General features: G+C 36.5%; 1 protein-coding gene and 1 long non-coding RNA gene across 12 annotated transcripts in view; one reads left to right on the top strand and one right to left on the bottom strand.

Moving 5' to 3' along the window:
* The window catches only part of REV3L (REV3 like, DNA directed polymerase zeta catalytic subunit), a 176,030-nt gene that overhangs the window by 7,750 nt on the left and 140,397 nt on the right, over positions 1 to 27,883 (bottom strand). For all 11 annotated transcript variants that reach the window (XM_055535164.1, XM_055535162.1, XM_055535165.1 and 8 more), the window contains 8 exons: positions 25,112 to 25,253; positions 23,363 to 23,607; positions 21,924 to 22,032; positions 19,891 to 20,097; positions 11,922 to 12,031; positions 6,828 to 6,942; positions 2,364 to 2,501; positions 118 to 308 (listed from right to left, as the gene is read on the bottom strand). In XM_055535164.1, coding sequence (XP_055391139.1) covers positions 118 to 308; positions 2,364 to 2,501; positions 6,828 to 6,942; positions 11,922 to 12,031; positions 19,891 to 20,097; positions 21,924 to 22,032; positions 23,363 to 23,607; positions 25,112 to 25,253 — 1,257 coding nt within the window. The remainder of the gene's footprint in view (positions 1 to 117; positions 309 to 2,363; positions 2,502 to 6,827; positions 6,943 to 11,921; positions 12,032 to 19,890; positions 20,098 to 21,923; positions 22,033 to 23,362; positions 23,608 to 25,111; positions 25,254 to 27,883) is intronic.
* Positions 278 to 26,663, top strand: LOC129619807 (uncharacterized). Its single transcript, XR_008698162.1, has 3 exons — positions 278 to 338; positions 12,209 to 12,291; positions 25,616 to 26,663. It is a non-coding gene; the product is annotated as an uncharacterized LOC129619807 (long non-coding RNA).

The raw sequence follows: 27,883 nt of genomic DNA, 5'->3' as shown, positions 1-27,883 counted from the left end.
CAGACAACTGTGTATCTGTGCCTGTGGACTAGGTCTTTTCATCTACTCCAAACCATTCAGAATCCCAGGACCACACTTCCCAGGTACTGCGGGCTGTGCTGTTGTGCGCACCATTACCTTGTAAGTTCCAGGGCTGGCACACAGGCACCGGGTTTGTAAGAGGCACTTCCTCTGTATTCCTTGGCAAAGATAAAATCTTGTATGCTGGCCTTTCCTTCCAGAAGCTTCATACATTGTCGTTGAACATATTGTTTAATTAAACTTATATCTCTTGTTTCAAATAGCAGCTTCAGAGAACGCTCAAGTATCTTAAAAAGAAAATGGATATGCTCGTAAAGGTAAAATATCCTCTAATATATTTCATCACTGCTGTTACACTTTCACTTACATAACTACCAGAAAACTTCCTGATCTACCTAAACAATCTGCTATTTACAATGACTGGATAATAAAAAATTATTGAAAATGGAAATTATTTGGAGATTTAGCTTGCTATTTCTAAAAACAGAATTATGTAGTTTGAGGAAAATCATATTGGAATGACCTGCAGATGAAATGTTTGCTGTGTGTGATGAGCAGCATGAAACATTTGTCTTATATAGCCAAGAGCACCGTAGGCAAAGAAAGCCAGACATGATTTTCATGTATTATTTTTTATTTACTCTGTTATAGAAAGAGTTGGATTCAGGTGGACAGAAAGAAGTTTAAACATCACCAAGCAGTGAAAGAAAAGCCAGTCTTTTGCCTTTTTATAATGTCAGTAAATAGAAACTGTGACAGAATTTTCTGTGCTACAGTATTTCTACTGGAAAATGACTGACATACAGTGGAATGAATTTAAATTAGTTCCAGGTGAAAGCTCTGTATCTTATTTTGAGTACTGGAATCCATACGTATTTTACACAAGTTTGCTAACTTAGCTAAGGTTCCATTTACCATTCTTTCCTCAGAGAAAGAATGCACTGGATAGTATCTTTCCAGAAACTAGTATGAAATATATCTCAAATTTATATGTTACATATATGACATATAGGTTGATTACTGTCAATCTTCTGCTTTTAATGCTCTCATATGATATAAACGGAACAGCACTCTACACACTTTTTTTGCTTTGAGAAAACCTTTATTGCACATTCTTGAATTGTTTGTATAAACAGCACACGAAACAAAGATTTATGTTCTGAGAATCCCTGAAGCTTCTAATCAGCAGTCTGCAAGGAATTGAGACTTTGGTTTTGTGTCTTTTTAAGGCATACATTTCTCATTTATTTTTAAATTTTGAACATAATTTGTTTTCCAAAATATTTTTGATGTCCATTATAAAACTTCTCTACCATGAAACCACAGTTCCTGATCCTGAAAGGCTGCTCTTTTCTATGAGACTGCATGTGCCCCAAAGGGACCTGGTGCATCATGCACTTTTCACAAAGCTGGGCAAGTACTAATAAGTCAATCCCTGTGGGATCAAATATCAAATATTTGGAATGCACTTTGATTTTCATAGACATACAGAATACTCTTTCAACTTTGTCCTTTAATACGACACAGGAAAGGAAAAAGCCTATACATGAGTACTAAAAAATCTGATCTTCTCCAGAAATTGTAACAGTTGTCCTTCAGAACCAAATCTGTGACTGTTAGATGATTTTTTCTTTTCTTTCTCATTCTCTCTTTTGAAAGTGAAAGTCACTTAGTCATGTATGACTCATGAGACCCCATGGACTGTAGCCCACCAGGCTCCTCTGTCCATAGAATTATCCAGGCAGGAATACTGGAGTGGGCTGCCATTTCCTACTCTATACACACTGAGTTTTATGACAGCATTAAAAGCATAAGAGATTGACAGTAATTATTTTTGGTTTGTTACAGAACAAATATGGGCCTGAATAAAGAATAAAAAATACTATGACTAAAATTACTGTGGTTGAGAAATGTGGGTAATTTATAGTACCAGTGTCCAGAAATCTTCCTAACTTGTATTTGGTAACCCAAGTAAACAATTTCAGTTAATCTCAGATGGATTATTTTACTTATGAAATTTCTCTGTTCACTTTCTCTTCTTTATCCTGCTTCACAGCTTTTGGGTGTTGCCACATGATAAAGTATCATATCAACTCTAGATGATTAGGCAGGAAATTTTTATCAAGTTCAAGTGTTGCTTTTTAGCAACTGTGTAAAAGGTAAGGACTTAAATAAGCTGCTTTCATTAGAAATGAAACTCAAAAAATCATACAGTTTCTCTTTTACTTAGACATAGTCATATAGTCTATACAGTTCTTCCACTTAGATATTTGCTTAAGGATGTTTACCACTTTCTTTGCCACTTATTTCTAAAAGATGAAAACCAGACAGATAAAACTTACCTTAGAAACAGCAGGGCAGGAATCTCTTCTCACTGTTTCTATTCCTTTTGCATCAAATACTGGGTCCTTTTGATCAAGTGTTTCATACATGTAACCCACATATCTCTTTTTTGTTTGTAAGACACAGGGCAAATATACCTGTGATGAAATTAATAAAATGTCTCTCTATAAGCACTTTTCCCCCAACCACAAACATCTTATTTTTATATGCCTTTTTCTCTCTCTAACCAGATGTCAATTTTAAGAAAATTGTAAATATGGCTTAGGGCCCAACAAATTCATGAACGATACTTGGAGGACAGAGCGCACAAAATGAGTTGTCTTTACTTGCACTACCAATTCTGCTCCTTCCTCAGCTGACACTGCTTTCAGAGTCAACCGTATCTCTTTAAAGAATTAAAAAATTTCAGTGACACCTACATGTGGCACAAATTAAAAAGTTACAAGAGAATATACAATAAAGAGTCTACCGTCCCCTCCATAGAGGAATCCTTTGTTACTGATTTCCTGTATGTTCTTCCAGAGATATTCTAAGTAAACGTACTTATACACATAGGGTAGCTTACCTTCCACCTCACTCTGCACTTTGCTCGCTTCATTTGGTAATTATCTTGGAGAGAATTCCATTCTCAATAGAAAGTTCATTTTGTTTTGTAGCTACATAGCCGTCCATTTTATGAGGGTATAATAAATTTTGTAACCAGTTACCTACTCTGCATCATTTAGGATGTTTTCAATTTTTTGGAATTACAAATAGTGTTCCCGTGAACAACCTTGCATGGATTAATCCAAAGGATAAATTCCTTGAAGCGTAATTCCTGGGTGAATGGGTGTGTGTCTCCACCCCTTTTTACATTACCAAACTGGTGCTTTCTTCTGCCCCAAGCTGTATCAGTAATCACATTAAATGTAGGTGGTGTAAAAAGTGTAAAAATGGTGTTAGAAAATGTGAAAAGAAAATGTAACTTGTAAAAAGCAGTAATGATCAGATTAGATCCCATCAAAGAGATGCGACAATATGCTTTCTACTAGAAATCTATTTTAAATAAAAAAGAATAGAAAGGTTAGAAAAAAAAATACGCTTGTTAATACTAATCAAAACAAAGCTGGAGTTGCTATATAATATCAGAAAAAGTAGATTTCCAGACAAGGGATATTATCAAAGATAAAAATATCAGTTCATCAAGGAGATAAATAATCATAAATGTATATATAGCTAATAAGAAACCTTCAAAATACATGAAATATAAACTGGCAGAACTAAAAGCAAGAAACAGGCAAATCTGTGATTGTATTTGATACTTTGGCCCTCTCTCCTAGAAACTGACAAAGTCAGCAAAATTGTTACTGTTGGCTTCAACAACACTATTAATTAACCTAAGTGTTACTGTAGACCATTCCACCCAATAACCAGAATACACAGGGATTTTCAAGGTCACATGGGAACATGCTGGGCTTCCTAGGTGGTCCAGTGGTTAAGAATCCACCTTGCAATGCAGCAGACATCGGTTCCATCCCTGGTTCAGGAAGATCCCACATGCCACAACTCCAGAGCCTACGCTCAGGAGCCCACGTGCAGCAACTACTAAAGCCTGTGCACCACAACAAGAGAAGACAACAAAATGGGCAGCCCGCGCACTGCAACTAGAGAGCAGCCCCAGCTGGCCGCAAACAGAGGAATCCTGCATGGTCACAGCAAAGACCCAGTAGAGTCCAAAAAAAAAAAAAAAAAAAGAGACCATATGCTAGACCAAACAATTAACTTTAACAAATTTAAAAGCACTGAAATTATATAGACTATGTTCTTTCACCACATGGAATTAAAATTAGTAACAGAAAGATATCTGAAAATATTAAATATTTGGAACTTAAACAGCACACTTCTAAATAACCTATAGATCGTTATGACTGAAGCACAAGATTCCCAGGTAGCTGCTGCTTCCCTGGTGACTCAGTGGTAAAGAATCTGCCTGCAACGGAGGATACTCAGATTTGATCCCTGGGTCAGGAAGACCCCCTGGAAGAGGAAAAAGCAACCCACTCCACTATTCTTGCTTGGAGAATCCCATGGACAGAGGAGGTTGGTGGGCTATAATCCATGGGATGCAAAGAGTCGAGCATGACTGAGCACACACACGTATGGGAGTGCCTAGGGGTCCTGCAAGGGAATCTGTAAGAGGAGCCGGCTTTCAGCTGCCCTGATGGAGAAAAAGGAATACTAACTTTATGAACAGGGATTCCCAAGTGGCACAGTGGTAAGTTTGCCTGCCATTGCAGGAGATGTGGGTTGGATCCCTGGTTTGGGAAGATTCCCTGGAAAATCACATGGACAGAGGAGCCTGGTGGGCTAGCAGGTTGATAAAATTCATCAGTGAAGCAGTCTAGTCCAGAAATTTTATGGGGGAGGGAAGATTTTTCAATTATAATTTAAATATCTTTAATAATTCAGGTTCTCTTCTCATGTCAGTTTTAAAATTTGTGATTATCAATGAGTTTGTCCATTTCTCTGAAGTTACCAAATTTATTGGCATGAATTATTTATACTTCGTTGGTTGGATCTCCGTGTAGTCCAAGGGACTCTCAAGAGTCTTCTCCAACACCACAGTTCAAAAGCATCAATTCTTCGGTGTTCAGCCTTCTTCACAGTCCAACTCTCACATCCATACATGAACACTGGAAAAACCATAGCCTTGACTAGACGGACCTTTGTTGGCAAAGTAATGTCTCTCTCTGCTTTTGAATATGCTATCTAGGTTGGACATAACTTTCCTTCCAAGGAGCAAGCGTCTTTTAATTTCATGGCTGCAGTCACCATCTGCAGTGATTTTGGAGCCCAGAAAAATAAAGTCTGACACTGTTTCCACTGTTTCCCCATCTATTTCCCATGAAGTGATGGGACCGGATGCCATGATCTTTGTTTTCTGAATGTTGAGCTTTAAGCCAACTTTTTCACTCTCCACTTTCACTTTTATCAAGAGGCTCTTTAGTTCCTCTTCACTTTCTGCCATAAGGGTGGTGTCATCTGCATATCTGAGGTGATTGATATTTCTCCTGGCAGCCCTGGGATTTCTTTGGAAGGAATGATGATGAAGCTGAAACTCCAGTACTTTGGCCACCTCATGCAAAGAGTTGTCTCACTGGAAAAGACTCTGATGCTGGGAGGGATTGGGGGCAGGAGGAGGAGGAGGAGACAACAGAGGAGGAGATGGCTGGATGGCATCACTGACTCGACGGACGTGAGTCTGAGTGAACTCCGGGAGTTGGTGATGGACAGGGAGGCCTGGCGTGCTGCGATTCATGGGGTCACAAAGAGTCGGACACGACTGAGCGACTGAACTGAAATGATTTTGGTATCTGTAAACTCTAGTAACATCCCACCTTTTACTTTTGATATTGATAATTTGTTAACCCTTGATCATTCTAGCTAGAGGTTTAACCATTTATAGAACTTTCTGAAGAACCATTTCATTAACATCTACTCTTTATTATTTCCTTCCTTTGGGATTAGTTTGCTTCTCTTTTCCTGTCTTGTTAATCTACAAACGTGAATCACTAATTTTAAACAAATTTTTAATATAAGCACTTTAAATATATAAATTTCTCTCAAAGCACCAGTTTAGCTTCAGATTTTGATATCTTGTGCTTTTATTATTTTATTTATTTATTTATTTTATTTATTTATTTATTTATTTTTTTTTTATTATTTTATTATTTTGATATCTTGTGGTGGTGGTGCCCAGTCATGATTCTTTGCGACCAGGTTAAAGAGTGTCTTGAATGCCAAGCTAACCTGTATATACTAAAGTAGGGGGATGAACCTCCAACTCATGAGGTCAGCTTTTTTTTTACCCTGTCCCCAAAGCAAAGACAATACAAGCAGAAAACAAAAACAAAAACAAAACCACTACAGACCAATATTCATGAACATATGCATCACAATTCTTAACAGATGGTTTGTTTTCTTTGAGCAGTTGTACAGGTTTTGCTTTTATGTTTAGGCCTATAATCTATTTCAGGTAAAATCTCATGTCCACTGTTAGTTTCTCAGGACACCATGCTCTTCACTTTGCTACACAGGCTGAATGTCCACAGCATCACATTCTCCCAGAATAGTCCTGAGCTGTCAGCTGAGGATCCAGACATTGTGGAGTAGAGACATGCCATCCAGCTGTACCCTTTCTGAATTCCTGGCCCATAAAATCTGGGAGCATAACAAAATGCTGCTTGTTTTATACCATGAAGTTTGGGGCTGCACATTGATAGTTAAGTGGAACAGTCTTTTCATTTCTTTATATCAGATATTACTAAAAAAAATTTTGTGAAAATGATACCAAACTAATGGAAAAATACTTTAAATTTAACACTTTCACAGACCTGTATACCCTGAAAATGTATTAAGAAATCAGAAATCTCTAGAAGGTATGCGAATTTTATAAGTCATTTTTAGTATTACGTTTCTCTTACCTTTTCAAACTTCAATTTCACTGGTTTAGGATTGGTAGCAGTTACAGCTTCAGCAATTTCTTGCCCAATCTTAAAAGACTGCTCCTTAGTGGCTCCTTTCAGTAGCACAAACATACTAAGAGGATTAAAAATAGAGTAGGGTAATAAGGAAGTTGCAACAAATTCTCATCAATAGTAATTTTCCTGCCTAATACTATAATACCAGGGAAAACCCTTCCCCTTACTCTTCCTTACTAAGTTGTTTCCTGTCTGAGCTTTCTTATTTTATCACCCTTGCCTTGTGTACCCATGATATATCTTGTTACAGATCCTTAAAGTATCTCATGTTTCTAGTTTAGCTACACACAGACCAGTTAGCACAGCTGCCAAGAAGGTCCTGAGTCATTCCTATACATTTACGGCTTTTTATAACACACAGTTATGTCAGTCACAAAATAAAAGATGTGATTATAAAGAAATGGAAAATTTACTTGTGATATGGGAGATTTCCTTTCAGAACCACCCAACTTAGAAAAGAACACACATACATAAAACTTGTTCACCGAAGAACAGTCAGAAAACACCAAAAGGCACAAAGAGAACAGCCACTTATAATCTCACTGCTCAGATCAAAGACACCAGAAAATCTGTATATCTTTTGTGTCCATCTGTTAAATCTTTTCTCATTTGGGATCACAGATCATAAAGTTTGATAGCTTTCCCCTTTCATTTAATAGTGTATTATGAACATTTCCCCACGTTTAGTTCTTTTACATTATTTTAAGAGTTCTGTATTTCAATGTATGGATATTGTCATTAAATTTTTTTCTAATATTTCATATGTAATAGTAAACATGGCACACACTCTATGTCCTTTTTTTTTTTTTCTATGTCCTTAGAATAAATTCCTAAAAGTGGAATTTCCAGATAAATGGTATACACTAAAAATATTTTCTGAAAGATAATGTGAAACTGAATTCCAGAAAGCATATTTTTTTTTTTTGCAGAAAGCTATTTCTGATGTATAATCCCACCAGTAGTATATACAGATACAATTTGCATATAATGAAATGAATATACTTTAAGTGTATAGTTCATGAATATTGACAAATGTATAAGACTTGTGATGGGCTGAACTGTGTCCCTTAAAGTCCTATTTTGAAACCCTAACCCCCAGTACCTCAGAATGTGACTGTACTTGGAGACAGGGCCTTAAAAGAGATGATTAAGTTAAAATGTGGCTCTAATTTAGGTGGTTAGGGTGAGCCTAATCTGGTATCCTTGTATGAGGAAACTAAACAAAGAAACACCAAGGCTGCACGTGAACAGAGGAAAGGGCATGTGAGGACAAAGTAAGAGGTGGCAACCTGCAAGGCAAGCCGAGAGGCTTCAGGAGAAAGCACACCTACTAACGCACGCCTCCATCCTGGGCTTCAGCCAGAACTGTGAGAGTAAATTTCTGTGTTTAAACCACCAGATCTGTGATAGCCCTAAAAAACTAATACATCTGTATAACTACCACCAGAGTCAAGATATAGGACATTTTCATGACCCCATGGAGTTCCCTTGTATTCCTTTGCAATAATTCTCTATTCCACTTTGGATCCCAGGCAACACAATCTGCTTTCAGTTACTATAAGTTTGCTTTTTTCAAGAATTTTACATAATATACAAAGCTAATATACTTATGTCGAGATTCTTTTTTCAACATAATTTTGAGATAGACCCATACTGCTGAAGTAACACTGGTTCCTTTTTAATGCTGAATAGTATTCTATTATGGATATGTCACATTTGTTCATTCATCCATTGATGAACATTTGGACTGCAGTTTTGGACCATCAATAAAACTACAATGAAGAGCTGCATCAGGGATTTATGTGGACCGAAGCTTTCATTTCTCTTAGGTATATATCGAGAGTAGTACTGTTGAATCATATGCTAAGGGTATGTTTTAGTTTAGATGTAAATACCAAACTTAAAAAAAAAACAATTATTATACTTAAAACTAAGCTGTGGTAAATGAAATCAGGTAAATGGTTGCCTGGGGGTATGGGATGAAAACGAGGGACTGACTGCAGTGGAGCGTGGCAGAACTTCAACAGGGACAGAATGTTCTGTATCTTGAGTGGGGTGGCAGCTGATTATATGTGTCTATACATTTTGTGTGCTGAACTATATACACTGTGTACTTTGTTAAAAACTGTATCTTGATAAAGCTGATAAAAAAAATTAAAGTTATAAATACTTTACATGTTAAAAGTTATTACGATAGTATATATATGTATTTGAGATTTTACCTAGCAGTGTCAGTAAGTTTACTTGAGTTCATCTATGCTCTTTTGGCCATTATAGTTGAAGCTAAGCTTCAAGGGAACTGACCAGGATTAATGGGAATTTTTGGTCACTTAACAGAATTAAGGTGACTAGCCTACAAAGAGAGACTGTCTTAAAGGAGTGGTTGTCATTTCACATGGGATGGAGAGTTGAGTGGAGTATTAGAATCACCCAGGAGGCCTTTTCTCAATTACACGAAGATTAATTTCCTGAGGGACTTTTTGCTCTAGTTCCCCAGCACCGTTCTGCCCTGGACGTGTATGTTGTCAAACATCCTTCCCTATCCTGCCTGAGAATCACTACTAGAGAGAGCTTCAATAGCTGATGGAAGTAGGTCTGTCCCACTAAGGTGGGACAAATATTGTTGAGAACCACAATTATATCTGCTCTTGAGAAAGAAACACCCTTTCTGACAGAGTAATTTTGATGCTTTGGTAACTGGTCTCCCTTAGCTAGACTCCAAGATTCATAAAATCAGCAGTCTTGAAATTGGAGGGAGCCAATGGTCATTCATCATCATGTATCAGATGTGGTCTGATGATAGTCTGAGAGAGGCTCAAGTGACTTTTTGATGGCCATGCAATCAGTTAGGAGCATAGCTAGAAAGAGACTCCACATCTCACTCTTGGTAAAGAACTCTTTCCTTCCATCAAGCCTTCATCTGTTATCCCTAGAGCAGTGCTTCTCACTATGGTATCATTACTGTCTGCTCCAAAAAAAAAAAGTTAAAAAAGTAAATTTAACAAGAGAAAGTAATCAATAAGGAATAAAATATTGTTCAGTACAGCTGATCTTTGTGGGGCCCAGATCCACCACACTATCTAAGTTGTTTGCTCCTCAAAGACCGATTTGTATTCTGTTGGGGCAATGTTACTACCGTTGAGAATGCATGCCCTAGAGTAAAGTGTCCTCATTCAGTATATTTCAGTAAGCATTACTGGATGAATCAGACAGTGAATGGTGATCAAAAGTTCTAATGATACTGCCAATACATTTCATTGATTAGAATCATAAAAAAAACCTGTGATATCTGATGTAGTAGTGAAAGTTGCTCAGTCACGACCGGCACTTTATGACCTCATGAACTGTAGCCCACCAGGCTCCTCTGTCATGGAATCCTCCAGGCAAGAATACTGGAGTGGGTAGCCATTCCCTTCTCCGGGGGATCTTCCTGACCGAGGGATCGAACCCTGGTCTCCTGCATTGCAGGCAGTCTCTTTACCGTCTGAGCCCTACGTCTTACTAGTTGGGTGATCTCAGACACACTTCTTAACCCAGAGGAATCTGCTCCTAAGGAGCACCTGAAAATGGGCCTCCTAGGGTTTTCTTCCAGCTACATGGAAACTCTGACCCAAAAGTCCTCTTCCAGCCTGACATTCTAAGTCTGTGTTTTTTGATTTGTTTGATTTCCTAAAAATCTTAAAGGCTAAACAACATAAGTATAATCAGAATCATGCCAATTTCTGATTCTGGGTGTGTGTTGTCAACCACTGACATTTAAGACCCTGAATTAAATTCAGTATTTTAAAGTTTTTCTCCTCTTCCCTAATTATTTTGTGAGGAGCTCTGGAAAACTGTGTCCTAGTAATTTTTATTTTGCTAGACCTCTCAGCAGAAGTGGTGTTATAGAGCAGTAAAATACTCAAAGTGAGGAGTGGCTTTTGATGGGGAACAGTAGAGACTATGGATAAATGGGGCCTGGATAACTTGAAACTATCCCCACCTGTTGATAATGAAACAGTTGCTATGTGAAGACAAGGTCTTATTCAGCATTAATATGATTATGCTGATTTTATGTGCACTAAAAAACTGGAGAAGATTAAATGCTGTTTAAAGATTAGCTGGAAGCTATTTTCACTGATTAGAAGCATTATTTCTGATTGGTCCACTGCACTGGAAAGTGATCAGAGCTCCTGAAGCAAGTGCTCTTAGAATGATCACTGTGACTTTAAGCCTTTAATATGAAAAGAAAATTTCAGACTCCATGAAACTTGCATAACCCCTATATTCTAGAAAAATTTTATTAAATCATATAAATAGGATATTACATAAATAACTGGGCCCTGAAAAATATCAAAGTAAGCCAGGTTGAGGTTATTTTTAGGATTCAAAGGCAGTCCTATCCTTTGTCAGCTCATAGATGATGGGCTTTAGGAAGTCTGTGAGCCTCTGGAATCAAAAGTGAAAACTGTATTTACCTATATGAACTGTTTATATAAGAAGGGCAACAGATTTTGGGGCCCAGTGAAAAGTGAACCACTCTTACCTTTGGCAACTGTTCTTTCCAAAACAGTTTGATTATTTTAAGATATATATTTAAATTCAGAGACCTGCAGCTATCTGAGGAATTCTTCACATTAAAAACTCTTTCTTTAAGCAGACTAGACTCCTGTATATACAGTTTTTACAGATCCCTATCTAAATACTGAAGGGTTCCCAGATGGCTCAGCAGTAAAGAATCCACCTGTGCCAATGCAGGAAATGTGGATTTGATCCCTGGGTTGGGAACATCCATCCCTTGGAGAAGGAAATGGCAACCCACTCCAGTATTCTTGCCTGGAGAATCCCATGGACAGAGGAGCCTGGTGGGCTACAGTCCAGAGGGTTGCAAAGAATTGGACACAACTAACCCACCATCACATCTACGGCTCATAAAAACTGGAGAGAACTTAGGTAGAATTCTATTCTTAGGAAGGATTACCCTTAAGGCATTTCAAACACTGAAATGAATATCTGAAGAGATGCAAAAGGACAACTACTAAACAGAAAGTTCATTACCTGTCAGTATCACCATATACAACCCTGGCACCCCATTTCTTGGTATCATTCACCAGTTTAATAGCTCGTTCCAAAGTTTCTCTGGCTTTGTGAACAATACTATCACCAACCTGTTGGTACAAACACATAGGAAAACATTTCTTAATATAGTTTAGTATAAGACAATAGACTTTAATGTATAATACTTAATTTTCATTACTGAATATTTCTAAAAATGAAACAAGGAGAAAAGAACACTGAAAAGAAAACAAAATAGTCACCAGTTCCATTCATTATTCCTTCTTCAGGTACTCAAGAAGAAAATGGGATGGATGAATAATTTAAAAGAAGAAACCAATCAATATACAGACTTGCCTGTGTGAGTGTATCAGTAAGTATAATGGACTGCACTGTATACAAGGATAGCTATATTTGATCCTAGAAGAATAAACCTTATTTATTCAAGGACTTTCTAATATGCCTTTATACCGGCAGGAGACCACACTATGTATATGCATGTGTGTGCATGTATATCTTTCAAATTTTTTCTGTTGGAGTGTTATAATAATTTCTTTCAGTATCATTAAAGCACTCAAAGCCCGTGCACTGGGACAACCCTGAGGGATGGGATGGGGAGGGAGGAGGCGGGGGAGTTCAGGATGGGGGACACATGTACATCCATGACTGATTCATGTCAATGTATGGCAAAAACCACTACAATCTTGTACAGTAATTAGCCTTCAATTAAAATAAATTTTTAAAAAGTTTATGCTGAACCTAAATATCAGTGATTGGTTATATATAATTTTTATATTTATACTGAATGCAAGGAAAAATGCATGATTATATGATGAAAAATATATCACAGTGTTCAATTTAAATCAGGTAAGCAGATATATGTCTAACAAGGGTTCTTTCATTGGTGATTGGTGAGTTTTAACAATGATCATGGCATAAGCTGACAAAGCAAAAAAGATGATGGATCTTGACAAATACGAGAAGCAAGCTAATTATATTTCATAGTTAAATAAATTAAGGAGGCTAGTATAGCACTGCTGCTTCATTTATTACACTCATTAAAGCTAAAGGCTGGGGAAACTGCTGTTCAGCATAAATGGGAACATTACTTTTTAAAGTATGAATTATGTACTTTTTCTTTTGCAAACAGTATTTATAATGATCTTTCCCATTTTACTGTAATATATGAATTATATGAACTAAATGCAGGATTGAATAATAATTAAAAGGCTGTTTAAAGATGTTTACAAAGGAAATATTAAGTATATGAACAAAGGAATAAATAAACTGATCACAGAAACTTAATTTGGTTTTTAAATTAAGATCATAAATCCTGTCGAGACATTTTGTGCATTAGAAAACCTTGAGAATATGAACTACAACCTAATACATTAAAAGAATCAATCATGTCATCTAATTGAAATTCAAGTTTAAATAAAACATTCAACCTGTCTTTTGCCACTTTCACAAGATAAAAATATGTGATCGCAAATAGCTAAATGGGCGAGCCATCCAGAATTAGAGTCAAATATGATTTTGAGATCTACACATACAAATAAATACACACATACACTGATCCTAAATGTCTTCCTCCTGCCATCTACTCTGACCCATTTAAACTACACCCGGAAGAGTCAGATCTTTTGCAGCTGGCCCTGAGGTCCATGCTCTATGAAAAACTCAGGCATGAGAGCGAGGGGCACAGTCGAGCACTGGGGGAGAAGAAAGGAGTGGGAATTACATTAAAACTGATTCTGCTACTTTGTGCAACAGTTCCTAATAAATAAGATTACAGGCTAAGAGAATGGATTTAAAAAGAAGAAAAATTAATTGGTTTCATAATTTAGCCAATGGTTAGGATCCTGAAAAGTCATAATAAGAAAAATATTTAAAAATTCTCTGAAAAGAATGTTGGTAACGATGTGGAGAAAAGGGAACCCTTGTGCACTGCTGGTGGGAATGTGAATTGGTGCTGCCACTATAGAAAACAGACTGGAGGTTCTTCCAAAAATTCAAAGTATGATGCAGCAATTCCACCTCTGGGTATTTATCTGAAGGAAACAAAAACTCTAACTGGAAAAGAAGTCTATATCCCCATGTTCACTGCAACATTATTTACAATAGTCAAGACATGGAAACAAGCTAAGTGTCCATGATGGATGAATGGATAAAGAAAATGTAGTTTATATATGATAAAATATTATTTAGCTATACAAAAGAAGGTAATCTTGCCATATGCAGCAACATGGAGATGTTGAGGGTATTATGCTTAGTATATATATATTTTTTAACTTTTTACTCTGTATTGGGATATAGCTGATTAACAATGCTGTGGTAGTGTCAGGTGAACAGCAAAGGGACCCAGCAATACATATACATGTATCCATTCTTCCTGAAACTACCCTCCCATCCAGGCTGCCACATAATATTGAGCAGAGTTCCATATACTATACAGTAGGTCTTTATTGGTTATCCATTTGAAATATAGCAGTGTGTGCACGACCATTCCTTCCCCCTGGCAATCATAAAAGTTTGTTTTCTAATAAGTCTGTGAGTCTCTTTCTATCTTGTAGGTAAGTTCATTTGTATCATTTCTTTTTAGATTCCACATATAAAGGATGTCATACAATATTTCTCCTTCTCTGACTTGCTTCACTCAGGATGACAGCCTCTACATTCATCCATGCTGCTCTAAATGGAATTATTTCACTTTTTTAATGGCTGAGTAATATTCCATAGTATATACGTGCCACATCTTTTGTATCCATTCTCCTGCCAGTGGACAGTTATGCTGCATCCATGTCTTGGCTATTGTAAACAGCGCTGCAGTGCACATTGGCATGCATATATCCTTTCAGATCAAGCTTAGATGCACTCAATCTATAAATTTCCTTCTAAGTACTGTTTTTGCTGATCTCCACAAACTGATAAATTGTATTTTCATTTAGTTCAAAATAATTTAAAAATTTCTCTTTTGAGATTTTTTCCTTTGACCTGTTATTTAGATATTGGCTATTTAATCTCTAAGTATTTGGGGGAATTCTCCAGCTATCTTTCTGTTATTGATCTCTGCTGCTGCTGCTAAGTTGCTTCAGTTATGTCCGACTCTGTGTGACCCCATAGATGGCAGCCCACCAGGCTCCCCCGTCCCTGGGATTCTCCAGGCAAGAACACTGGAGTGGGTTGCCATTTCCTTCTCCAATGCATGAAAGTGAAAAGTGAAAGTGAAGTTGCTCAGTCATGTCCGACTCTTCGCGACCCCATGGACTGCAGCCCACCAGGCTCCTCCGTCCATGGGATTTTCCAGGCAAGAGTACTGGAGTGGGGTGCCATTGCCTTCTCCATTATTGATCTCTAGTTTAATTCAATTCTGATCTGAAAGCAGAATACACTATATAATCTATTCTTTTAAAGTTATTAAGGTATATTTCATGGTCCAGAATGTGGTCTATCTTACATGTTCCTTGTGAGCTGGAGAAGAATATGTATTCAGCTGTTTTTGGATGAAGTAGTTTGTAAATGCCCTTTTATTGTGTTGTTGAGTTCAAATATGTTCTTCCTGATTTTCTTTATTTTCGATGTTGCCTTTGCTTTGTTCCTATTTTTAATTTCCACTCTTTTACTGCTTTTTTGGTTTTGACTATTTTATATTACACATTAGTTATATTTCTTTTTTAAAAACTTTTTATGGTGGTTGCCCAAAATCTTGCAGTATTTATATTTACTTTCAATACACCATTTTCAAAACCCACTAAACCACTTCATAGGTAGTGTGGGTACTTTAAAATGAAAGAATCCTAATCTGTTCCTCCCAGTCCTTGTACCATTTGTCATTTATTTTAGTTATACAAATGTACATATACAAAAACATACCTAATCAAATACTTTATTTTTGCTATTATTATTTTGAACAGATCGTTACCTGTTAGATCAATTAAGAGAAATAAAAGGGCTTCTTTTACTCTTACTTATTCCTTCTCTGATGCTCTTCCATTCTTTGTGGATCTAGGTTTCTGACCTCTTGTCACTTTCCTTCTCTCTGAAGAACTTCTTTTAACCAAATCTTGCAAGGCAGGTCTATGCCAACAAATTCCCTCAAGTTTTATGTGTCTGAGAAATCTTTATTTCTCCTTCACTTATGAATGATAATTTTGTACGGTATATTTTATTCCATTTTTTTCTTGCCTGGCACGGTTTCTGAGGAAAAGTTGCATATAATTCTTACCTTTGCTTCTCTATAAGCTAGGTGGTTCTTACCCTTTGGCTTCTTTGAGGACTTTTATTGTTGATTTTCTGCAGTATGAAAATGATGTCCCTAGGTTTAGGTTTTTGGGTGGTTTTTTTTTTTTGCATTTATTCTGTTTGGTGTTCTCTGAACTTCCTGGATCTGTAGTTTGGTGTCTGACCATTTGCTCCTATTGTTCTTCAGCTGCTAAATTATGTCAGACTCTTTGCGACCCCATGGACTGCAGCATACCAGGCTTCCCTGTCCTTTACTATCTCCCAGAGTTTGCTCAAATTCATGGTCTTTGAGTTCGTGATGCTATCTAACCACCTCATCCTATGCCTCCCTCTTTTCCTTTTGCCTTCAATCTTTCTCAGCATCAGGGTCTTTTCCAACGAGTCGGCTCTTTGCCAGGTGGCCAAATTATCGAAGCTTCAGCTTCAGCATCAGTCCTTCAATGAATATTCAAGATTGATTTCCTTTAGGACTGACTGGTTTGATCTCCCTGCTGTTCTAGGGACTCTAAAGAGTCTTCTTCAGCACCACAGTTAGAAAGCATCAGTTCTTCAGCACTTCTTAATGGTCCAACTTTAACATCCGTACATGACTACTGGCAAAACCATAGCTTTGACTGTACGGACCTTTGTCAGCAAAGTGATGTCTCTGCCTTTTAATACACTAAGTTTGTCATAGCTTTCCTTCCAAGGAGCAAGCAGATGTCTGACATTAATTAGGGGAAGTTCTCAGTCATTATTGTTTCAGTATTTTTTCTGTTCTTTTCTTTCTTTCTGGAATTTTTATTACATATATATCACACTATAGTATTAGGACACCTTTTCCTTTTTTTTTCTTCTTTTGAGTTTTAGCAGTTTCTACTAAGAGTTCTTCAAGCTCAGAGATTTTTTTTTTAGCCATGTTCAGTGTAGTAGTCAGAGGCATTTTTCATTTCTCTTACAGTATTTTTGATTTCTAGCAGTTCTTTTTAGTTCTTTCTTAGAATTTCTACCTCTTTGCTTATATTGCCCATCTATTCTTGCATGCTGTCTATTTTAGCCATTGGAGGGAGCTCTTAGCATCCTAACCATAGTTTTAAATTTGCAGTCTGATAGTGCCAACATCCCTTCCCTATCTGAGTCTGATTCTGGTGCTTTCTTTGTTTCTTCTGTGTTTTTTGGCTTTTGGTATGTCTTGCAATTCCTTCTGACGGCCAGACATGATGTACTGGGTAAAAGGAACTGCTATAAACAGGCCTTTAGTAATGTGGAAAAGGTGCTGGGGAGAGAAGGACGTGCTCTTCAGTCCTAAGAGTAGGTCTGTTTTTCAGTGAACCTGTGCCTCTGGACTATAGACTTCATAAATAATTTTCAATTTTTCACCCCACTTTGGTGGGACAGGATGACTAGAGCAGGCCAGAGTATTTTTCTTCCATGTAGAAGGCTAGAGCAGTTGGAGTTGGGTATTTCTCTTTTCCCAGGTCAGTTAGGCTCTGATGAAACTCCCAACAGCTTGGGCTCTGCTTAAATAGTTTCTCCTGAGGGCAGACTTTGTTAAACACAGAACACTCTAGTGTATTTCAGAATGGTTCTTTTCCCCTCTCTGTGCCAGAAGCACAAGGAAATTTTTCACTGATATTCACTGTGAAAACCTGCCTCAGCTCCTAGATGTGTGGGGACCCTGATGACTGGGTCCATTGGGGTTTTTTCTCTCTCAGATTTGTTTAGCCTGAGCCTCCAGCAATTCATCAGCTATGGTTCTATTTTTACTGTGGCACTGGTTCTCAGACTTGTGCTCTTGGATTACGCTCTGGTAAGCTGTGAGTCTCTGTATTCACCTGTTGGGCCTCTTCAGTTGGGGGGAAGGGTAGCAGTTTACCCTGTGACTTCGCCTCTCCAACAGATCTAAGAAGAGTTGTTGACTCTTCCGTTTGTTTGGCTTACTTGGTGGGAGGACAGAGTGGAGACTTTGAGTTTCTTACATGCTGGACATATAACCAGAAGTCCCTTGCACAAGTTTTTGGAGTTTACTTTGCCTACTCTGAGCTGTCCGGGGACTTTATTCTTCCACTGCTTTTCCTTTGCTGAACTACTGCAAATATGGCATACCGCAATGCTCTAGCCTTCATTTGGCATGAAAAGATCATCAACCAAACAACAGTACTCTGTTCTTTTCTCAATTAGTGAATTACTGTATTACTCTGTCATACTACTTTGTATTTATGTCCAATTAACACCCTAATTTAGTAAATAATAAGAAATTAGTCTTTTTAATGAAGAGTGTCTTAATTGATGCTTTTGAACTGTAGTGTTGGAAAGACTCTTTATTTATTTATTTTTTAAAAGGCTTAAAATGTATTTTAATAAGTTCATGTTGCATTATTCATTTCTCAGAAAAACTTCAAAGGTATTAGGGACAAAATCAAACATGGTACACCAATAAAAAATGCACAGCATAACTACCTAAGATAGGCAAAGCTAAGAGCTACCGTCTGACATTCAGCATACAGCAACCCTGTTCTCAAGATTGTACTAGGCCTATCAAGAAAGCTGTGAATGGCAACATCACAGACACAAAAGGGCCATTTCTGGGTTGTCCTTACCCAAGAAAAAGATGGAGGCAAGTTTAACACAAGATTTTTTTAAAGATACACTAAATGAAAATCTCTAAGAGAAAATGTCTTCCTTGGGACATGAAAGGGTAATATATGGGACATAACAGAACCGTATGTATGTTGTTTGTGACCTCTGTGGACATGTGCCTGAATTCCCACCTGGGAGTGATTGGAACAGTGGGGCCAAGGTCATTGGGGGATGTTTGGTTTTTGTGGTATATGTGGCAGGATCTCTGGGGTGAGATAGTGCACTAAGTCGTGTCCGACTCTTGCGACCACATGGACTGTAGCCTACCAGGCTCCTCTGTCTATGGGATTCTCCAGGCAAGAATACTGGAGTGGGTTGCCATTTCCTTCTCCAGGAAAGACTCTTTAGAGTCCCTTGGACTGCAAGGAGATCCAACCAGTCCATCCTAAAGGAAATATTCATTGGAAGGACTGATGTTGAAGCTGAAACTCCAATACTTTGGCCACCTAATGCAAAGAACTGACTCATTTGAAAAGATACCCCAATGCTGGGAAAGACTGAAGGCGGGAAGGGGACAACGGAGGATGAGATGGTTGGATGGCATCACCAACTCAATGGAGATGAGTTTGAGTAAACTCTGGGAGTTGGTGATGGACAGGGAGGCCTGACGTGCTGCAGTTCATGGGGTCGCAAAGAGTCAGACACAACCGAGGAACTGAACTGAACTACTGCAAAAGAAAGGTTTTACTTTATATCTACCGGTATACTAGTAAATATGGAATGACTTTTTTTTTGACATTTAGAGAAGACAAATGAACTAGGCTCAGATCTCTATCAATACATTAAAAGGAATTATTTAGTACCAGTATTACTGTAAACAATGCTGTAAAGGTGGCACAGAAACCTCATGCCAATAATCGATTACGATATGGTCATCCAGGTATCCAGAAATGTGTATGCTAATTTATAAAATTATCATTAAATAGAGTTCTCATAGAGAAAACCCACAAATCCCTAAGAATATGTATGTATATAAGCCCTGGTTTAAGAAAAACTGATGCTATGTCATGGAAATGAAACACTTTAAAAAAACAAAATGCTTCAATGAACAGGTATTCATTTAATGCCGCTTTAGTCTCTTTTAAAAAAACTATACACTGGTATCACTTACCTCAATGCATGGCATTCTCCCGGAAAAATTAGCAGCTGTATAGCCAAATGTGACATTTGCTATCAGCTTAAGTCCTAGCTGACGTGCATCAAGCATTCGTGAAAGGACTCTGTCCTGCTTGTAAGCCTTCATCGACCGCTTCACCATGAGTCTAGTCTTCAAAATCTCCTCAAGCATTCTTGGTAGCACACCCTTTCTTACTGAAGGCTATCATAAAGGAAAAAAAAAAAAGAATGTTTAGATCCCATAAATATTATAGGTTTAGATAATTAAGAAGGAAGCAAAAAGTATAACAATGGCCAACTGTCATGAATTGAAACAAATAGTAAGAGTGGCCACAAGACCAGTGGCAGTCAATATAAAATCAGCACATTTTCTTTCTTTTGAAGAGGGCTTTTCTCCTAAAAGGTTCCTGTAATGTTTACAAATCTACTGTAGCACTACTATGTGAGCTCAGAGACCTCCAGAACGGAGGATGCCAACTAGAATGTAAAAGACCACACGAGTTCAGAGGGAAATTTTGTCACAACTTTGATCCAAACCCCCACTCTTTCAGAAAGACACACGGGATTTGTATCACTCATAACAAACCTCAGTTTTAAAAGATCTCATCCTAATGACCCCACACAGTAATCTGCATGGAACTCCATTTATCTACCTTGGAAGAATGATGAGCTGGGTTGACTCTGCTGACATTCAAACCTGCAGTTCCAGGGACTCTAGGTATTTCAAATCTGATGCTTAGACCACTAAGCCATCCCCTCCGGCCTATATTTATTAGCAATCTGGAAGAGGGGATGAATAGTGAGGTGATAAAATTTGTTGACGCCAAAAAAAAAAATCATTTGTATTAATCAAGACTAGGGAGAATTTACGAGAACTACACTAGGAATGAAAATCACAAAACAGTATTAACTTTGAGGATGATTCACAGACACGTGCAAGGTAATGCATGTCAGACTGAACAATTAAAACCTCAGGGATAGTATAATCACACTCCTGAATACTAAAAAAAAAAAAATCTAACTTTCATTAAGCTTTACACATCGGGTCAAAATGTAGGTGCAAGTTCTTAAAATGCTGTTAAATGGAGTTAAATAATAAGCTACTAGATATGCGACAATGAAAACATATTCTAACCTCTAATTCATTCTGTGTACCTTTTGAAGCAGTCATGTTTATGTTAAGACATGATGTGTTATTATGTTAAAATATAACGTTTTCCAAAATGGAATATATCCTGAACTCTCTTGGTAAAATTTTTCCTCATATCTAAATGGCTAATTTTATAGTACTCTTTAAACACAGCATCCTTTGATTGGTAGAGAATGATGCTACTTTTGCTAAGTACACCAGAATGAATTTGAGGGCTAGTGGGGTCCATGCTACCACCACCAACTACTCTACTGTCCCGTGATTCTTACAGACTCACTGCTAAGGAAACAGAAAAGGAATGAAGTTGGCATATGAGAGGCAATATAATCTTCTCCTAGATCTCTTCCTATTTGCCTTTGATTTATTCATTTATGAGGCTTTTTAGTCTCTTTTGAGGGGAGACAGAGAAAGAAAAAAGAACTCTAAGTCTGGGTATCTTCTTTAAAATATAATCAATAAATATATTAGAGTATCACTTCTAAGACAGTCTTAATTTAAAATATATAGAACAATTAGTAAAGTGCATGCTAAAGCAGTTTTAATCTTTGTAAGTTAACACTGTCGTGATCATCACGTAGCTATCTAAGTCAACCAGATTCTAATAGAGGGCAGGAGGTATATATGCAATCTATTTCTTGCAATAGTTCATTAAAAAACTAAAGTCTAACAAAAGATTTAAACCTAAATTCATGCAAAATAAGACCATTATTTTTTTAAAAATGATTTAAAAAATTTCTTAGAAGATTCCTTATATCTTTGATTTTTTTGAGATATTGAAGTAAGCTTTTTTTTTGTATTATATGCCAACAACATCTAGACCATTAGCTCTCCAAAGGTTAAATCACAGTTGATACCTTTCATTTATAAGAGAGTATTACCTTGACAAAAGCTATCCCATTGGGGGACACTGTGATATCATGCCTAATTTGGTAAAGTAAATCTGGAGGTACTCTTAGAGAGGTACAGCCAAATTTGAACTCATCATACCTGTTAAGGAAAAAAAAAAAAAAAATTAAGAAACTACTTTCTCAAATCACAGAACAGATATTCTGGGCATTTTAGGAATCTTTCTAATTCTATTGGAAATTCATTTTTAAACATCTAAACATGAATTCATATACTTAGTAACGTTTATTTGTTTAGTTACCAAAAAGCAGTTCTTTAAATAGTTTATTAAAAGAAACATTTCTTAAATGGCACTATTCTAAAACATATGGGGAAAATCTATACTGAAATACCAAATTTCATCTCAACATACGACTACCTTACACTAAATTACCTAAAGAAAAATTTAAACCTTAAATAAAAAGACTGTAGGGGCTTCCCTAATAGCTCTGTTGGTAAAGAATCTGCCTGCAATGCAGGAGACGCCATTTCAATTCCTGGGTCAGGACGGTCCACTGGAGAAGGGATAGGCTACCCTCTCTAGTATTCTTGGGCTTCCCTTGTGGCTCAGTTGGTAAAGAATCTGCCTGCAATGTGGGAGACCTGGGTTTGATCCCTGGGTTGGAAAGATTCCCTGGAGAAGGGAAAAGCTACCCACTCTAGCATTCTGGCCTGGAGAATTCCAAGGACTACAGTCCATGGGGTCACAAAGAGTTAGACACAACTGAGAGACTTTCACTTTCAAAAAGACTGTAAACAACTTTTCTAAATTCCTATTCTTATCAAAAAGACAGAATTACTGATACAGTTTCCATAAAAGCTTTCTATAAGGACTGAATATACTTTAGACTAAAACTGTAAAACTTGGTTTTAATTACACAAAAATATTATAAAGGAAGGCCATTTCTTATGAGAAAAAATTTGATTGACATGAATAAAATCTAACATTTGGCAATTTAACTTTTTAAAAGAAAACTATTTCTAAGAAAAGTCAAGAGGAAGTCACAGCTAAAGTTATAAGATCATAATCCTCAGACTGTTCCACTGAAAAGTGATTTATACCAACAAATTTTATATAATTCTTATTTAACAAGAGGTAAACAAGATACAACAAATATAACAAAGATTATATTTAACAAGATATAACAAATATGTCTTATTTAACAGATATATGTGAAGAGTGAAACAGATAAATTGCAAGGCTGATCATATTTAGTCTTGTTCACATGAGTTATCTATCCATGATGCTGAATTAGTCATACAGTGATCCACATACACACACACAAGTACAAAGACTGGACTAGCTGTATTACAGCCCATTCATCCTGCTCAGAAGGGTAGTCTCATATGCAAAGAGACACTCAAAGACAGTCTAAGTTTAGTAAGAAGTATGACGTATAACAAAGTAATTGTAAATATGAAAAAAACTTACTTCCCCAAGTTTTCCACGTGACCAAGGCAGGTGGAGAAACAGTAGTTGTATGCAATTACAATAGAAGGATACAGCGACTGGAAATCCAAAACGAGAACAGAGTTGCTATAGAAGCGAGATTCAGGCTCCATAATTAGGGGAATACACTGTGGGGCTCTCATCTGAGATCTCTGCTGTACACTAGGTGTCACAGGAATATAGTTCATTGGTTTAGCAATACGCAACATCATTGATTCCACACGGTACTGCAGGCAGAGAGGTGGAAGTAAGGAGAGAAGAAGAAACTTAAAAACAAATATACTGGCCTTCTGAATATGTCGAGAATCACGTGGGAGATGTTTTGTTCTTCAAAATACAGCTGCATGACTTTCTCACACCACAGTTACATAGTAATGGTTATTTAATCAGCTTTCATAACTTTTATAAAAACTATAAATTATGTCAAATAACTTATACAATAAGCCAATTTTAAAAAGACACAATTACATTTAAAATTTAAAAATAGCTGTATCATAATAAAAGATATAGAAGAGACAGCTGTACAATGTAACAATTTCATTGAAAAAGCTGGCCAATAATCTTTCAAAAATTTATTCGGGAAAATCAGAGGATGGCAATCAGGAGACTTGAGATGGATAAATGTTATCTCAATTTCCCAAGAAGGAAACACAAAGATTCCAAAACTGAAAGATAGGTTAATAATGGTCCTTCACAAAAATGAATCAAACAATTATTGATTGTTTATAGTAACAGCTATAAAGTGGACAGTCTGTAGTTTGAGGGGGGAAAAAAAAGCACTCAAATAAACCAGTATGGGTTCCCTGAAATGTTCTCATATGGTTTTAAGGTATCTCTCTGCCTTTTATTATAAGCCAGCTCAAATAGGCTTTGAAACTCATGGGAGTATAAATAAGTAAAATCAATATAAAGCAATAAAATAAAATACAGCAACAAGTAATGCTACAGTAATTAGGGCTCTAGGTTTGCTATATTTGCTGAATTGGTAGAACTGGGGGAATGTTACAGACATAAAATAATTAAAAGATTTTATGAGGTTGAGGAATCTGAGTGATTTAATATAGTATCCCAGATGGCTTAGCACAGTGTTTATTTAACACACTAAAAGTATTCAAATAAATATTTGTTGAATAAAAGCAGGAAACCATTTCAGCAAGGCATTTAAACAAAATCTTTCATGATAGCCTTGGGAATCTAATTAGAGAGATATGAGTTAAATGGCTTCTAAGGTCCCATTTATCTTTAATATTTAAAAAAAGTGACACAGCCCACTTACATTGATTCCCAAATCCTCCTTCCTCTTTTTTTTTTTAAATATTAGTTATCTGTTGGAAGTTTTGGAACTCCCAAAAGTAGGACTGTATGACAAAAGAGCTAGACTTTCTTTGCCGCTTCTCCAGTTCTAGGCAGCTTTCAAAGCATCCCTAATCACAACGACAGTATTTAGGAACATAATATCATCCTCAAGGGCACAGCCATTTATTTTTTTATTACCATGTAAAATTCAGCAGTGGTCAAAAAGTTGGTATGGAGAGAAAATAAAAAAGCAAAGCTATTAAGTGAAATTAAGCTTTTCCAGAAAGCAAAATGACAAGATTTGATTAACCAGCTACATATTAGTTGGTATCAGACACAAAGTTAAAAAAAAAAAAAAAATCAGATCATCTTAACATCTCCAAAGTATATTATTCACATAGAACTTTCAAGTCTGCAAGAAAATTGATTGCCTACCTGTGAACCCCTTGTCAGTACATGTAAAAACTGAATACCAAAAAGTCTAGCCATTTCACTGGTTTTCCCAATTAGGTCCAGCTGTTCTAACATTTGGAGATTTCCACGGACACGGCTAATATAATGATCAACCATTTTCCATCTGTTAAAAGAGAATCCATGCTATGAACATTTGGGAAACATTTGGGTACTTGAAACTAGTACATTTTAATTATGCCAAAAATTACCTATTAAAAGTGAAGTTATTTTAGAAGGGAGTCATGATGGAGTCTTTATCAAAATATGTTAAGGATAAAGATTAGAAAACTGCAGATATTTCAAGGGCATAAAACCTAGTGAAAATATGTAAAGTTCAAAACAGTACTTGTGATAAGGTGATAAGACTAATTATTTTCAATATTTTGCTTGATCTTACTCTGTTTTTGCATTGGCAAGCAGTAACACTCTCTTAGATGCCACTGCTGATGATGCAATAATTACACAATTATATTATTTTATCTACAGGCTTTTAAAGAACATGGAAACTTTAAGTCATCACTGTTAATACCAGTCTCAAATAAAAGTATGCATTGGCGTCTTACGGGAAGAAGAATGGTGATTTGGTTGGTGGAGATTTAGAAAAATCAGGAAAATAATTTTAATGAGACCACACATAAGGTAAACAAATATGTCATATCAGTATTTCCTGTGAAAATATAAATATTGTGTTCTTTGACTTAAACCCTGAAAACCTCTTTATCCTACCGTTTTATAAATAAGTGGTAAAGAACCTGCCTGCCAATACAGGAGACACAGGTTTGATCCTTGAGTTCAGGAAGATCCTACATGCCGTGGAGCAACTAAGCCCAAGTACCACAACTACGGAGCCTGTGCTCCAGAGCCCAGGAGCTGCACCTACTGAGTCCACGTGCTGCAACCACTAAAGCCTGCACACCCTAGAGTCCGTGCTCCACAACAAGAGAAGACACCACAATGAGAAGCCTCTGCATGGCAACTAGAGAGTAGCCCCCTCTTGCCACAACTAGAGAAAACCTGTGCAGCAATGAGGACCCAGTGCAGCCAAAAATAAATAAATAAAACTATTAAAAAAAAAAAAAGCAAACAACAAAACCTTCACCAAAGTTATGAAAGGAAGTTTTGATTTTAGTATTATGTTATTAAACTATAAAAATGACTTAAAGATATACGATAAAGAATAAAACCTATTCACTTAAAGAATATTAAGTTTCAAATATATTGCAACTTTTAATTATGTGGGTTTTAAAACAAGATAGTCGTATAATAATTCAATAAACTTATTTAAAAACCTGTTCCTAAGACACATGATTAATCCATACAAAAAATGAGAAAATGAACATGAAAAGAAAAAAAAGAAATCACCCTATAATTAAAAAGATAATAAAAGTGTTAGCGAGGATGTAGAAAAATTATAACCCTCACACACTGCAGTCGGAATGTAAAATAGAGCAGTTGCACTAGAAACAGTCTGGCAATTCCTCAAATTGTTAAAAACAGATTTAACAGAGTATAACTGACCAATTCCACTCGTAAGTATATGTCCAAGAGGAATAGAAATATTCACCTACACCAAAACTTGTACAAATATTCATAACAGCATTTTCAAAATAGCCAAAATGTGTAAATAACTCAGGTGTCCATCAACTAATGAATAAGTAAAATGTGGTATATACCCACACAGTGGGGTATTATTTGGTAAAAAAGGAAATAAAGTATTAACACATGCTACAACATGAATGAATCTGGACTGTATATTCTGATGATTCCACGTATATGAAAGGTCCAGAACAGGCAAATCTACGGAGACAGAAAGTAGACTAGTGGTTGCTTAAGATGGGGATGCGGGGGAGAAGAAGTGAAGAAGGGAGGGTTGGAGGGTGATGACATGAAGAATGGAAATATTCTAAAATTTATTGTGATAATGGTTGCACAACTCGGAATACAATAAAAACCACGGAACTGTACACTTTAAATGGTGAATAGTATGGTATGTGAGAGAATTACATCCAAATAAAACTGTTGAACGAAGCAAACAAACCTTACAATTTATTAATACTCAATTTTTAAAGTAAAATGAATAGAAATACTGTTCTATAACTTGCATTTTTTACAATGTATTGTGACTGTTTCTCCACATTTATGTATTTTTTATAGCTATTGAGTATACTATAGTATGGTCGTAACAATTTAGTGTATTTGTTGAGTATCTTTTATTACTATAAACAATGCTGTGGTGAACATTTTTCTTTTGGCCACCCCATGTGGCATGTAGAATCTTAAGTTCCCCAACCAGGGATGAAAGCCATACCCCCTGCAGTGGAAGCATGGAGTCCTAACCACTGGACCACCAGGGATGAGCATCTTTGTAGTTAAGTCTATGTACAGATGCTTAAATATTTCCTTAAGCTAAATTTGTAGATTTGGTCTTTTTAATATGAAGTGACACACTGCTTTTAGATAATCTTAATAATTTACATTCATACTAGTAAAGTGTTTCCATGCACCTTTGTCAACACTAGGGATTCCAATTTTGAAAATTATTTTAGTTTGATAGGCAAAAAAACTATATCACATTTTAATATGTATTATTTTAGATCATTCATATAACCCTTCAATGATACATACAGCCAAAATGTAAAGCTAAGGTAATGCATATATGTGGATTCAGTCAGTTCCTTTAAAATATATTAAGTCCACTTTCTTGATTTTACTTGGCAAAAATACTTATCATCCTATATAACATCTAATTAGATG

Source organism: Bubalus kerabau, chromosome 9, assembly GCF_029407905.1.
Source record: "Bubalus kerabau isolate K-KA32 ecotype Philippines breed swamp buffalo chromosome 9, PCC_UOA_SB_1v2, whole genome shotgun sequence".
Classification (NCBI taxonomy): Eukaryota; Metazoa; Chordata; class Mammalia; order Artiodactyla; family Bovidae; genus Bubalus; species Bubalus kerabau.
The sequence above is the reverse complement of the archived record's forward strand: the minus strand, read 5'-3'. Positions and strand labels throughout refer to the sequence as shown.